At 36.7% G+C, this 16,103-nt stretch overlaps 1 protein-coding gene across 2 annotated transcripts in view; it reads left to right on the forward strand.

Annotated features, from left to right (window-relative positions):
- Positions 1 to 16,103, forward strand: part of CENPH (centromere protein H) — a 44,586-nt gene that overhangs the window by 15,031 nt on the left and 13,452 nt on the right. For both annotated transcript variants that reach the window (XM_037801441.1, XM_037801442.1), the window contains exons 3-4: positions 4,596 to 4,644; positions 5,029 to 5,103. In XM_037801441.1, the coding sequence (XP_037657369.1) occupies positions 4,596 to 4,644; positions 5,029 to 5,103 (124 nt within the window). The remainder of the gene's footprint in view (positions 1 to 4,595; positions 4,645 to 5,028; positions 5,104 to 16,103) is intronic.

The following is a 16,103-nucleotide window of genomic DNA, read 5'->3' on the forward strand; positions in this document are numbered from 1 at the left end:
AGGACATCTCTACTTCTTGCACAAAGCAGAGGAAGAGTCAAAGAAGTAGAGAGACAAAAGAAAAATGAAAGAGGAAAAAAAACATGACAGCTGGGAAGCAACAAAAGGAAAGATAGCATTAAACTATAGTAGAATAAAAAGAAAACATTACCAATGCCAAGAGTCCCATACCCTTCCCTTATGTCCCTCTCTTATATGCATTTAGCTTTGGTATATTGCCTTTGTTACATTAAAGGAAGCATAATACAATGTTTCAGTTAATTATAGTCTCTAGTTTGCATTGATTGTATTTTTCCCCCAATACTGTCCTATTTTTAACACCATGCAAGGTTGACATTCATTTGTTCTCCCTCATGAAAAAACATATTTGTACATTTTATCACAGTTGTTGAGCACTCTAGGTTTCACTGAGTTATACAGTCCCAGTCTTTATCTTTCCTCTTTCCTTCTGTTGTCCCACATGCTCCCAACCTTCTTCTTTCAGCCGTACTCACAGTCATCTTTGTTCAGTGTACTTACCATCACCCAAAATTGTGCTCCAAACCTCTCACTCCTGTCTTTTCCTATCTGTCTGTAGTGCTCCCATTAGTATTTCCTGTAGAGCAGGTATCTTGTTCACAAACTCTCTCATTGTCTGTTTGTCAGAGAATATTTTAAACTCTCCCTCGTATTTGAAGGACAGTTTTGCCAGATATATGATTCTTGGTTGGTGGTTTTTCTCTTTCAGTATCTTAAATATATCACACCACTTTCTTCTTGCTTCCGTGGTTTCTGCTGAGAAATCCGCACATAGTCTTATCAAGCTTCCTTTGTATGTGATGGATCGCTTTTCTCTTGATGCTTTCAGGATTCTCTCTTTATCTTTGACATTTGATAATCTGATTGTCTTGGCATAGGCCTATTCAGATCTGTTTCGTTAGGGGTATGCTGTGCTTCTTGGATCTGTAATTTTATGTCTTTCATAAGAGATGGGAAATTTTCATTGATTATTTACTCTGTTATTGCTTCTGCCCTTTTCCCTTCTCTTCTCCTTCTGGGACATCCATGATGTACATTCATGCATTTAATGTTGTCATTCAGTTCCCTGAGATGTTGCTCATATTTTTCCATTTTCTCTATCTGTTCTTTTGTGTGTAGGCTTTCAGATGCCTTGTTCTCCAGTTCCTGAGTGTTTTCTTCTGCCTCTTGAGATCTGCTGTTGCATATCTCCAATGTGTCTTTCATCTCTTGTGTTGTGCCTTTCATTACCATAGATTCTGCCAGTTGTTTTTTCGAACTTTCAGTTTCTACCTTATGTACGCCCAGTGTTTTCATTATACATTTCATCTCTTTTGCCATATCTTCCCTAAAGTTTTTGAATTGATTTAGCATTCAATTCCTGTATCTTAGTTGAAGTGTAAGTTTGTTCCTTTGACTGGGACATAACTTTGTTTTTGTTAGTGTAGGTTGTAGTTTTCTGTTGTCTAGGCTTCTGTTTTCCTTGGTTACCCCAATCAGGTTTTCCCAGACCAGGATGGGCTCAGGTCCCAGAAGGAGGAAATATTCAGTATCAGGTTTCCCTGAGGGTGTATCTTAGAAGATTGACACACCCTGTGAGGCCTCTAGCTGCTGTGCTTTTCCTAACCTGCCCAGCAGGTGGCGCCTGTCAGCCTGTAGCTCCTGACTGGTGTAAGGAGGTATGGCCCATGGTAGTTTTCCCCCAGGCTCTGGGGTCTGGTTCTAAACTGAAGGTGGGTAGTATAGCTGGGTACCACCTCTTTCCTCTTAGAGAAGATACACCTCTAGGGAGTTTTCATTTGCATTTAAATGGGTTCTTTGTCTCTCTGACTCTACTGTCTCCACCCTTGTCTGGGTCAGAGCCCTGTGAACTGAAAATGGCTGAGGCTTTCTCCACTGCAGAGTGCTGCGAGCTGAAAATGGCTGAGGTTTTCTCCACTGAGCCTCTGTGGTTGAGAGAGAGAAAAAGGGACAGAAAGCCCACTTTCAGGGCTAGTCCATGGCCCCCAGTTTTACCTGCTGGCCTGAGACAGCACCCAGTCCTCTGCGCCCCCCCTTCCCAGCACAGAGAAGTCCCCTGGCTCTTCAAGGTCAGTTGTCACTAAAAGCCTGTGTCTCCTTGTTGGGGATTTGCAACTTGCATTGAGCAGTCCACGTTTGCCAATTAAAACTCCAGTTGGAACTTGACTGAGATATATTTGCTTGTTCAGAGAGTGCTACTCTCTATCACAGTAAGGCTTTGCAGTTTGGGCTGCTGTGGGGGTAGGGGGCTCCTGGCTCACATGCACAATTTCCATTCACAGATTCCACACTGATTTCAGCCAGTCTTCCCAATCCAGGTTGGTGTACAATGTGTGGACAGTCACGGTTGTCCCCCAGCAGTTATTCCAGATCATTTACTCGTTGTTCCTAGTTGTTTATTAGTTGCTCCGGAGGGGCTAACTAACTTCCACTCCTCTCCTTGCCGCCATCTTCTTCTGTCCTTCTGTGTCTGGTTACTTTTAATTGAGATAAAATTCACATAACATAAAACTCATGGTTAAGGTGTACAATTGAGTGATTTTTAGCATATTCACAATGTTGGTGTAACCACCACCATTATCTAATTCCAGAACATTTCCATTACGCCAAAAAGAAAGTCATTACCTGTTAGTAGTCACTCAGTGTGTCTGGTTACTTATGCTCAGTGTGTTTTGAGTTTCATCCATCTTGTATGCATCAGTAACTCGTTCCTTTTTGATGTAGAGTAACATTTCATTATGACTGTGCTACAATTTATTTATCCATTCACCTGTTGTTGGTTATTTGGGTGGTTTCCAGTTTATGCCCATTATGAATATAGCTGCTATGGAAAGTATTTGTGAACATATGATGTCATTTCTCTTTGAGTAAGTATCTAGAAGTGAGAGTTACAAAGTCATATGCTATGTATATGTTTAACATTTTAAAAAACTGCCAGACAACTACAATAACTGTACCATTATGGTACATTCTCCTTAGCAGTATGAGATTTCTAATTACTGAACATCCTCACCAACACTTGATATTGTCAGTCTTTTTAATTTTGGCCATTCTAATGGGTATGTAGTTATATCTCATGTAGTTTTAATTTACATTTCTCTGGTAACTAATGATGTTGAGCATCTTTTCATGTGTTTATTGGCTATTTGTATATCTTTTATGAAGTGTTCAAATCTTTGCCTATTTTTAAATTGTATCTTTTGTCTCATTAAGTTATTCATAAATGAATATGTCCTTTTTTTCAGATCTGTCTGTTTAGTGAATATTTTCTCATAATTTTCCCCTTGCCTTTTCATTTTCTTAACAGTATCTTTTGAAGAGCAGAAGGTTTTCATTTTGAAGAAGTAAAATTTATTATTTTCCTTTATGGTTTATGATTTTTGAGTCCTAAGAAATCTGTGACTACCCTTAGGTCACAAAGATTTTCTTCTATGATTTTAGAAGTTTTATGATTTTAGGTTTAATATTTAGTTCTATGATCCTTTTTGAGTTAATTTCTGTATATGGTAAAAAGTAAGGGTCAAGGTTCGTGTTTTTTTCCGTATGGAAACCCAAAAATACAGCACTGTTTGTTGAAGAGATTATTTTTTCTCTGTTGAATTACCTTGACAACTTGTTGAAAGTCAAATGAATGTATATGTACAGTTCTGTATCTCGGCTGTCTACTCTATTCCGTTGAGGTGTTGTTCTATCCTTAGGCCAGTCTATACTGTCTTGATTGCTGTAGCTTTATGTTAAGTCTGGATGTCAGCTACTGTGAGCCCTTCAACTTTGTTCTCCTTTGTCAAAATTCTTTTGCTATTCTAATTCCTTTGCATTTCTATATAAATTTTTAAATGATTTCATCAATTTCCTGGGGAAAGAGCCTGATGGAATTTTGATTGGGTTACATGAATCTGTAGATCAATTTGGGAAAATTGTTATATTAATATTAATTATATTGAGTCTTCCAATAATGTACATGGTATGTCCTTCCATTTATTTAGGTCTATGATTTCTCTCAACCTGGTTTGGTATTGTTCAGTATAAAGGTCATACACATATTTTGTTAAATTTATCCTAAAGTATTTCATGTTTTTTTGGATGCCATTGTACATGTTTATTTTTTATTTTTAAATTTCATTTGTTCCCTGCTAACATATAGACATAACAGTTGGCTTTTTTGACATTAATCTTGTTCATTATTTTACTTTCTTTTATTTCTTATCATTCTAAAATCTGTTCTGCTCAATATGGTAATCACTAGCTCCATGTGGCTATTGAATACTTGAAATATGGTTAGTCCTAATTGAGATGTGTTGTAAATGTAAAATTCACAGAGAAGAATGTGAAATATCTCATTAATAAATTTTATATTGATAAGTTAAAATGATACTATTGTAGATATATTAGACTAAATAAAATATATTGACATCAGTTACACTGGTTTCTCTTTATTTTTCTAATGTGAAAACTAGAAAACTAGAACTTTAAAATTACATATGTGGTTTGCATGTTTGCATTTATGACATATTATATTTCTGTTGGACAGTGCTGTTCTAAAATGTTATTAACTTTAGAAAATTCTTTATTTGTAGACGAAGAAAAAACTCCAGAACACATCATGCAAGAAAAGCAAATTGAGGCGTATGTCTTACTTTTCAATTTTATTTCTGATTTTTACTAAGATTTAATCTTATTATCCATCTTAGAAAATTATCTTTCCTTTTCCTTTCCTTTATCCAAATAATTCCTCCTGCATATATTGGGAACTTGTTGATTTAGGGTAGAAACTTACATATACGTGAGCAATCTTATTATCACTTATCAGGGTATCTCAGGAGGTATCAATTTACCAAACTTATAAATGTGCATCAGTATGGTGAGCCTGTAGAATATGAGCCTGTAGAATATTTTTATTTAGATAGAGACATTTTATTGTTTTCAAAGGTTTACTTTATACATTTATTTAAATATTTTAATGACCTTTTATGATATTACTGAAATTCATTCGTTCACATTTTTCTTTAGTAAAATTGAGGACCTGGAAAATGAAATTGAAGAGTCCAAAATTGCTTTTGAAATGACAAGTCTTGCGTTACAAAGGTAATTATTACTTGTTACATGTAAACATTGTGAACTGATTGCAAGAAGGGTTTGGGGGTGAAATGGAGGGAATATATTAACAAATCCAAATGAATTAGTCAAACAAAATGATGATTAGGTAATGTTCACACAAATTTTGAACCCTGAGAGGAAAGTTACATCTCATTCATTGACATCTTCATTTGAAGAAGTTACATAAGATTAGTAAGTAAATTTCAATAATATGATAGAAATGTGAGGTTAAGCCCATTCTGTGTTTCAAAGGATTACATGGATTCATTTATTCCAGTAACTATTATTACAATAGGAGAATTGTTAATAACTTGAACATTTTTTTAATTGTAGGTTTTGTATCTACAATTAAGTCAACAAATATTTCAGTGTTTACTATGTCTAAACTTTGTTCTAACTGTTGTCAACAAGATAAACATGGTCTCTTATAAGACTTGGGATTTGGGTTAATAATCTCAAACAAATGAATTGCAATTACTTCCTTGTATTATGGCCTTCCCAGATGAATTTCTTCATACATATAATTGAAAAGTAGTTAATTTTTTTAAGCTGTTGCTTCTAGCAGTGAACTTTTCCCCCTCATCTCATATTGCTGGCTCACCAAATCTGTCATATTTTTTGTATATGTGTGTGTGTTGATAATGGATCTATTTTGTAGGGTTTTTTGTAGATTTTATTGAGATATATTCACTTACCATATATCCCATCCAAAGTATGCAATTGGTATCTCATAGTATCATCACTTAGTTGTGCAGTCATCATCACACTCAATTTTAGACCATTTTCATTGCTCCAAAAAGAAAATTATCAGATAGACACACAAGAAAAGAAAACCCCAAACACCCAATATCCCTTATCTCCCCCTATTATTGACCCCTAGTATTGGTGTGGTACACTGGATTTGTTGATGAAAGAATTTTAAGTTCTACAGTTAACTATAATCTGTAGTTTGCAATAGGATTTTTTCCCCGCATACCACTCTGTTAACTCTTTGTATCATTGTCATACATTTATATGCATTCAAATAAGAACTTACTTAATTTGTAGTGTTAATCGGTGACATTCATGACTTTAAACAATCCCTTTCAATCAAATTCATCTACAATATAGCACTATTCCTTGTATTTCCAAAAATGAGCTACCTCACCCCATATCTATTTCCAAGCATTTCAAGTTCAACCTCGTTATACATTCAGAACATATTAGGTTGCTGCTCCCCCTCTCTAGCTTCTTTCTATTTCTGAGTATCCTATATTCTACATTTTAAGACTGATTTTACATATTCTGGTTAGTGCATATTATTGAAATCATGCAACATCTGTCCTTTTGTGTCTGACTTATTTCACGCAGCATTATGTCTTCAAGATTCATCCATGTTTCACACACTTCAGGACCTCATTCCTTCTTACTGCTGCATGAATATCCATTCATCGGTTGATGGGCATTTGGATTGTTCCTGTCTTTTGGCAATTGTGAACAATGCCCCTGTGAATATCAGTGTGCAAATGTCTGTGTCACTGCTTTCGGATCTTCTGGGTATACACCGAGTAGTGGAATTGCTGGGTCATGGGGCAATTCAATATTCAGTTTTTGGAGGAACTGCCAAACTGTCTTCCACAGTGGCTGTGCTGTTTTACACTCCCACCAGCAGTGAATAAGTGTTCCTATTTCTCCACATCCTCTCCAACACTTGTAATTTTCTATTTGTTTAATAGCAGCCATTCTTATAGGAGTGAGATGATATCTCATTGTGATTTTGATTTGCATTTCCCAAATAGCTAACAAAGATGAGCATCTTTTCATATGCTTTTTAGCCATTTTGTGTTTCCTCTTTGGAGAAATGTTCATTTCTTTTTTTTTTTTTTTCCCTGTTTTATAATTGGGTTGCCCTTTTTTTGTTGAGTTGTAGAATTTTTTTCTATATACTGGATATCAAACAAACCCTTTAGTTTGTTGAGGTCTTCTATTTATTCTCAAGTCAGTCTAGGATGCTCATGTGTTTCTAAGAAATTGTCCATTTCATCTAAGTTGTCTAGTTTGTTGGTATACAGTTGTACATAGTATCCTCTTATGATCTTTTTTATTTCTTTGGGATCTGTGGTAAAGATCTCCCTCTCATTTCTGATTTTATTTATTTGGACCTTCTCTCTTTTTGACTCTGTCTGTCTAGCTAAAGGTTTGTCAATCTTGTTGATCTTCTCAAAGAACCAACTTTTGGTTTTATTGATTCTCTCTATTGTTTTTTGTTCTCCAATTCATTTTTTCCCCCTTAATCTTTTTATTTCTTTGCTTCTATTTGCTTTAGGGTTAGTTTGCTGCTCTTTCTCCAGTTTCTTCAGTTGGTCAGTTAGGCCTTTGGTTTTAGTTCTTACTTCCTTTTTAATGTGTGCATTTAGAGCTATAAATTTCCCTCTAACCACCACCTTTGCTGCATACCATTAGTTTTGGTATGTTGTATACTCGTTTTCATTTGTTTCCAGATACTGATTTCTCCTGCAATTTCTTTTTTGACCCACTGATTAAGACTGTTGTTTAACCTCCATATGTTTGTGAATGTTGTGTTTCTTCAGTGGTTATTGATTTTTAGCTTCATTCCATTGTGATTGGAGAAAGTGCTTTGAATAATTTCGGCCTTTTTAAAATTAAAACCTGTTTTGTGCCCCAGCATGTGATCTATTCCTGGAAAATGTTCTGTGCACTTGAAAAGAATGTGTATCCTCCTCTTTGGGGTAGCAGCATTCCATATATGTCTGTTAGGTCTAATTCATTTCCCATGTTATTTAGATTCATTATTTCCTTATTGATCCTCTGCCTAGTTCTATCTATTGAAGAGAATGGTGTGTTAAAGTCTCCCACTATCAATGTAGAGATGTCTGTCGCGCCTTTCAGTTTTGCCAGTGTTTGCCTCATGTACTTTGGAGCATCTTGATTGGGTGTATAAACATTTATGATTGTTATTTCTTCTTGGAGAATTACCCTTTTTATTGATTTATAGTGCCCTTCTTTGTCTCTTGTGACATCTTTGCAGTTAAAGTCTATTTTATCTGATATTAGTGTAGCTACTCCCGATTTTTTTTTTTTTTTTTATTGCTTGCGTGGAATATCTTTTTCCATCCTTTTACTTTCAACCTATTTGTGTCTTTGGGTCTAAAGTGAGCATCTTGTAAACAGCATATAGGTGAATTGTATTTTTTAATCCATTATGCCACTCTGTCTTTTTATTGGGGAGTTTAATCCATTTACATTCAATGTTAATACTTAAAAGCGCTCCTTAATTCAGCCATTTTATCCTTTGGCTTTTATTTGTCACATCTAGTCTTTTTCTCTGTTTTTGTCATTTTAGTGCTCTTACTAATAATCATCATTTCATATTCTCCAAGTTTCTCTCTCCTTTTTTTTTTTTTTTTCAGCCAACAGAACTCCCTTTAGTATTTCTTACAGGGCAGATCTTTTATTTATTTTTTTACTTTTTTTTTTTTTTATTAAATTCAGTTTTATTGAAATACATTCACACACAATACCATCATCCATGATATACACTCCTCTGTCCACAGTATGATAACATAGTTATGCGTTCATCACCACAATCCATCTCCGAACACTTTCCTTACATCAGAAAAAACCAGAACAAGAATAAAAAATAAAAGTTAAAAAAGAACACCCAAATCATCCCCCCATCCCACCCCATTTGTCCTTTAGTTTTTATCCCCATTCCTCCACTCATCCATACACTAGCTAAGGGGGGTGTGATCCACAAGGTCTTCACAATCACACTGTCACCCCTTGTAATCTACATTATTATATAATTGTCTTCAGGAGTCCAGACTTCTGCTTTGGAGTTTGGTAGTTTCAGGTATTTACTTCTAGCTATTCCAATACATTAAAACCTAAGAGGTGTTATCTATATAGTGCATAAGAATGTCCACCAGAGTGACCGCTCGACTCCATTTGGAATCTCTCAGCCACTGAAACTATTTCGTCTCATTTTGCATCCCCCTTTTGGTCAAGAAGATACTCTCAGTCCCACGATGCCGGGTCCACATTCATCCCCGGGAGTCATACTCTGCGTTGCCAGGGAGATTTACAACCCTGGGAGTCGGGTCCCACGTAGGGGGGAGGGCAGCGAGTTTACCTGTCGAGATGGCTCAGAAAGAGAGAGGGCCACATCTGAGCAACAAAGAGGTACTCAGGGGGAGACTCTTAGGCACCATTACATGTAACTTTAGACTCTCCTTTGTGGTAATGAGCTTCATAAGGGAAAGTCCCTTGCTCGAGGGCTCAACACATTAAACCACCAGTCCCAATGTTTGTGACAACATCAACACCAGTCCAGGTGAGGATGTCCAACACATCCGCACCTTCCCCCAGATCCTCAGGGCTGGGGAGGGGGAGGCTGTAAATATGTTTTTTATTATCTGCCCAAATTACTCTAGGATGTGTCACTATTTCACTCCAGCCTATACTAACCTACCGTATCTCATTTCCTATTCAAAGTTCCATGCAATTGTGGTGTTTGAACAAATCGACTGTAGAGTTGTACCGTTTAGAAAATTTAGATCCTGTACCAAATAGATATCTATTCCCTTGGTCTCATATGAAAGTTGAAGTTTTAAAACACAATCAGTTTCAACCTTTATCCTTTGGCCTGGCTTGCCCTGGTCTTAAACAGACCTGCTTCATTCATATCACTAATTGAAGTCTGGGCTCTTTTTCAGCTTTTTTTTTTTTTTTTTTTTGACAGTGGCTGTATGCACTAATACTGACATTCATATCTGCCGAGCTCTAGCTCTGAGTTTCAGGTGTCTCAGAGATATGCATTGTTCCAGAGACCAATCAGGTTATATGCTAGGGGATCAGCATCTCAGAGTTTAGAGATAGGCCTTACAATTCAGGGATAGAGTTAACTGCTGTAAGAGCTTACAGTCTAGGGACTATTACAATTATTGTGTCCACGTTAGGCTATGTTCTAAGATACAATTCTGAGTTTACACATTGTAGTTAGTCCATATTGGTGAGGCATCATCCCTCTCACCATGTTTTCTCCAACACTTTTACTCCTATATGTAGATTTTCCTACAATTTTATAGAATTATATTCACATACCATACATTTATCCACAGTGTACAATCAGTTGTTCATGGTATCATCATAAAGTTGTACATTTATCACCACAATCAGCACTTGAACATACTGATTACTACAAGAAAAATTGTGTTTTTTTTTTAAGCAATAAGAAAAAATGATAAAAAGAAAAATAACATGTCGTACAATACAATATACTACTAAGGACAGCAAATAACACCACTACAAAGAATCCCATATTACTCCCCTATATCCCCCTCTCATATACATTTAGCATTGGCATATTGCCTTTGTTACATTTAATGGAGGTATATTACAATGTTACTGTTGACCATAGACTCCAGTTTGCTTTAATTATGTTTTTTCCTGAATACCATCCCTTTTTCAAATTTCTACATGGTTGACATTCATTTGCTTTCTCACATGCAAAAACATTTTTATATTTGTATATTTAGTAACAGTCATTGGCCACTCCAGTTTTTGCCACGTTATACAGTCCCAGTCTTTATCATCTGTCTTTACCTCTGGTGTCATACATTCTCCTATCCCACCTCTTTCAGCTTTACTCACAGACATCTTTGTTCAGTGTACTTACAATACCGTGCTACCATCACACAGTATTATGCTATCTATTTCTGGATCTATGCAATCACTCCTAAACATTCTGTAGTCCTTCAGCATCAAATGGCTGATCTCTGCCCTCTTTCCATCTCCTGGTTGCCTGTGTTGTCAGCTTTTAACTCCCAAAGTTTGTTCATTAATGTCTGTTCATATTAGTGAGACCATACAGAATCTGTCCTTTTGTTTCTGGCTAACTTCACTCAACATAATGTCCTCAAGGTTCATCCACATTATTACATGGTCCATGTCTTTGTTCTGTCTTACAGCTGCATAATATTCCATCATGTGTATATACCACAGTTTGTTTATCCACTCGTCCTTTGATGGACATTTGGGCTATTTCCATCTCTTGGCAATTGTGAATAATGCTGCAGTAAACATTGGTTTACAAATGTCTGTTTGTGTCTTAAGTTTCATTTCCTCTGAGTATATACCCAGCAATGGAATAGCTGGATCATATGGCAAATCTATATTTAGCTTCCTGAGGAACCTCCATACTGTCTTCCAGAGTGGTTGCACCATTCTACATTCCCACCAACAATGAATAAGTGTGCCTCTTTCTCCACATCCTCTCCAGCACTTGTCATTTTCTGTTTTTTGGATAATGGCCATTCTGGCAGGTGTGAGATGATATCTCATTGTGGTTTTGATTTGCATTTCCTTAATAGCCAGTGAAGTTGAGCATTTTTTCATATGCTTTTGAGCCATTTGTATTTCCTCTTCAGAAAAATGTCTGTTCATGTCTTTTGCCCATTTTGTAATTGGATTGTTTGTCTTTCTGTTATTGAGATGCAGGATTCCTTTATATGTTCGGGATATTAAACCCTTATCTGATATGTGGTTTCCAAATATCATCTCCCATTGTGTAGGTTGCCTTTTTTACTTTCTGACAAAGTCCTTTGATGTACAAAAGTGTTTAATTTTGAGGAGATCCCATTTGTCTATTTGTTCTTTGGTTGCTCGTGCCTTGGGTGTGAGGTCTAAGAAACCACCTCCTTTCACAAGATCTTTAAGATATTGCCCTACATTTTCTTCTAAGAATTTTATGGTCTTGGTGCTAATGTTTAGGTCTTTGATCCACTTTGAGTTAATTTCGGTATAAGGTGTGAGATGGGCATCCTCTTTCATTCTTTTGGAAATGGATATCCAGTTCTCCAAACACCATTTATTGAACAAGCTGCTCTTTCCCAGTTGCTTCGGCTTCACTGCCTTATCAAAGATCAGTTGTCCATAGATATAAGGGTCTACTTCTGAACACTCAATTCGATTCCATTGATCACTATATCTGTCCTTATGCCAGTACCATGCTGTTTTGAGCACTGTAGCTTTGTAATGTGCTTAACACTACAGATTTTTGCATGTTGATCTTGTAGCCTGCTACTTTGCTGTATTCATTGACTAGTTCTAGTAGCTTTGCTGTAGATTTTTCTGGATTACCTACATATAGAATCATGTCATCTGCTGTCCCGGCCCGCGGGACGTTCAACTGAGGCTCCAAATCCTGTGAGGGAAGAATGGTATGGGACAAGAGACACGAGGAATGACAGCAAGACAAGTATCCTGATCAAGCTGCAAATCTTTATTGAGGAGGCAGAGCATATATACTCTAGGAGAGGGGGAAGTGGCTAGCAAGGGCTGGTGGCGGTCTAGGATTGGTGGCTGCTGTTGCTAGGGTGGAAGGCAGATGTAAGGCTAGCACTAGGATTGGCGGCCGCTGTTGCTAGGCAGATGTAAGGTTAGCACTAGGCGCGAACCACTACTTTTGGCGCGAACCACTTCCGTAAAGAAGGCTGAGGGCAACCCAAGTTGTTGTTTCAGTCCTGGCGGCCATGTTTCCAGCATTGCTGACAAGTGCACTTCATGCATGCTACCTTAATCGCCCACAACAATCTGCAAATAGTGAAAGTTTTACTTCTTCCTCTCCAATTTGGATGCCTTTTATTTCTTCTTCTTGCCTAATTGCTCTAGCTAGAACTTCCAGCACAATGTTGAATAACAATGGTGATAGTGGGCATCCCTGTCTTGTTCCTGATCTTAGAGGAAAAGCTTTCAGTCTCTCCCCATTGAGTGTGATGTTAGCTGTGGGTTTTTCATATATTGCCTTTATCATATTGAAAAAGTTCCCTTCTATTCCTATCCTTTGAAGTGTTTTCATCAGGAAAGGATGTTGAATTTTGTCAAATGCCTTTTCTGCATCAATCGAGATGATCATATGGTTCTTCTGCTTTGATTTATTGATGTGGTGTATTACATTAATTGATTTTCTTGTGTTGAACCAGCCTTGCATACCTGGAATAAATCCCACCTGGTCGTGGTGTATAATTCTTTTAATGTGCTGCTGGATTCGATTTGCGAGTATTTTGTTGAGGATTTTTGCGTCTATATTCATTAAAGAAATTGGTCTATAATTTTCCTTTTTTATAGTATCTTTGCCTGGTTTTGGTATTAGGGTGATGATGGCTTCATAGAAAGAGTTAGGTAGCTTTCCCTCTTCTTCAATTTTTTTGAAGAGATTGAGCAGGATTGGTACTAATTCATTCTTGAATGCTTGGTAGAATTCACATGTGAAACCATCTGGTCCTGGGCTTTTCCTTTTTGGGAGCTTTTTGATGACTGACTCAATCTCTTTACTTGTGATTGGTTTGTTGAGGTCATCTATTTCTTCTTCAGTTAATGTTGGTTGTTTATGCTTTTCTAGGAAGTTGTCCATTTCATCTAAGTTGTCTAGTTTATTAGCATATAGTTGCTCATAGTATCTTCTCATTATCTCCTTAATTTCTGCAGGGTCAGTAGTTATATTTCCTTTCCCATTTCTGATTGCATTTATTTGCATCTGCTCTCTCTTTTTTTTTGTTAGCCTACCCAGTGGTCCATCAATTTTATTGATTTTTCTCAAAGAACCAACTTCTGGTTTTGTTGATTCTCTCTATTGTTTTCCTGTTCTCAGTTGCATTTATTTCTGCTCTAATCTTTGTTATTTCTTCCCTTCTTCTTGCTTTGGGGTTAGTTTGCTGTTCTTTCTCTAATTCCTCCAGGTGAGCAGTTAACTCTTCAATTTTTGCTCTCTCTTCTCTTTTAATATAGGCATTTAGGGCAATAAATTTCCCTCTCAGCACCGCCTTTGCTGCATCCCATAAGTTTTGGTAAGTTGTGTTTTCATTGTCATTTGCCTCGAGGTATTTACTAATTTCTCTTGTAATTTCTTCCTTTACCCACTGGTTTTCTAAGAGGGTGTTGTTTAGCCTCCATATGTTTGTGAATTTTATGACCTTCTGCCTTTTATTAATTTCCAACTTCATTCCATTGTGGTCTGAGAAAGTGTTTTGTATAATATCAATATTTTTAAATTTGTTTAGACTTGCTTTGTGACCCAACATGTGGTCTATCCTAGAGAATGTTCCATGAGCACTTGAGAAAAAAGTGTATCCTGCTGTTGTTGGATGTAGTGTTCTATAAATGTCAAGTCTAGTTCATTTATCATACAATTCAACATCTCTGTTTCTTTAGTGATCCTCTGTCTAGATGTTCTATCCATTGATGAGAGTGGTGTATTGAAGTCTCCAACTATTATTGTAGAGGTATCTATTTCTCCTTTCAGTGATCGCAGTGTTTGCCTCATGAATTTTGGGGCATTCTGGTTTGGTGCATAAATATTTATGACTGTTATGCTTTCTTGATGAATTGACCCTTTTATTAATATATAGTGTCCTTCTTTGTCTCTTTTAATTGTTTCGCTTTTGAAGTCTAACTTGTCTGATATTAATATAGCTACTCCTGCTTTTTTCTGGTTGTTGTTTGCATGAAATATCTTTTTCCAACCTTTCACTTTCAGTCTATGTTTGTCCTTGTGTCTAAAGTGAGTTTCTTGTAGACAGCATATAGATGGGTCCTGTTTTTTAATCCATTCTGCCAGTCTGTGTCTTTTTATTGGGGAGTTTAATGCATTTACATTTAGTGTTATTACTGTAAGGGCAGTACTTTCTACTACCATTTTGTTTTTTGGAATTTATATGTCATATCTTATTTTTTCCTCTCCTTTTACCTTTCCTGATAGTCTTCATTTCTGCACTCTTCTCCAACTCTCTCTCTCCTGTCTTTTCCTATCCGCCTGTAGCACTCCCTTTAGTATTTCTTGTAGTGCCGGTCTCTTATTCACAAACTCTCTCAGTGTCTGTTTGTCTGAAAATGTGTTAATCTCTCCCTCATTTTTGACGGAAAGTTTTCCTGGATATAGAATTCTTGGTTGGCAGTTTTTCTCTTTCAGTATCTTAAATATATCATGCCACTGTCTTCTTGCCTCCATGGTTTCTGCAGAGAAATCTGTACATAGTCTTATTGACCTTCCCTTGTATGTGATGGATTGCTTTTCTCTTGCTGCTTTCAGAATCCTCTCTTTGTCTTTGACATTGGACAATCTAACCAGTAAGTGTCTTGGAGTAGGTCTATTGGGATCTTTTCTATTTGGGGTACGTTGTACTTCTTGAATCTCTAATTTTCCGTCTTTTATAAGAGTTGGGAAATTTTCAGTGAATATGTCTTCTATTACTCTTTCTGCCCCTTTTCCCCTCTCTTCTCCTTCTGGGATACCCATAACACGTATATTTGTGTGTTTCATGTTGTCACTCAGCTCCCTAAGACCCTGCTCATATTTTTCCATTTTTTTCACCATCTGTTCTTTTGTGTGTATGAATTCGAATGACCTGTCTTCCAGTTCACTGATCCTTTCTTCTGCCTGTTCAAATCTACTGTTGTGTCCCTCCATTGTGTTTTTCATCTCCTCCATTGTGGCCTTCATTCCCATGAGTTCTGCCATTTGTTTTTTTAAGTTTATGAATTCTTCTTTATGGTCAGCCAGTGTCTTCTTTATATCCTTCAGCTCTTTTGCTATATCTTCCTTCATTTCATCAAATTTATTTAGCATTAGTTGCCTCCACTCCTGTGTCTCAGCTGAGCTATTAGTTTGTTCCTTTGGCTGGTCCATGTTTTCGTGTTTCCTGGTATGGCTTGTTATCTTAAGTTGTCTAGGCATCTGATTTTCTTGATTAGTTTATTTTGGAGCTTGTTTTCTGTCTTTTACGTAGTGGTTTTCTTGTTGGTTGGCTTTGTTCTCTGGCCTCTGTTATTCAGTTCAACTTATTCTAGACCTCTAACTTAGGTTCTATTTAGTTGATCAGAATTTTTCCCCTCTTGTTTTTTCTGTTTCTTGCTCTGCCTCTATGTAACCTTTTTGTGAGTGGGTCTCCTCAGATATGGTCGACCCTAGTCAGATTTTCCCAGTCTAATGA

Source organism: Choloepus didactylus, chromosome 13 (assembly GCF_015220235.1).
Source record: "Choloepus didactylus isolate mChoDid1 chromosome 13, mChoDid1.pri, whole genome shotgun sequence".
Lineage (NCBI taxonomy): Eukaryota > Metazoa > Chordata > Mammalia > Pilosa > Megalonychidae > Choloepus > Choloepus didactylus.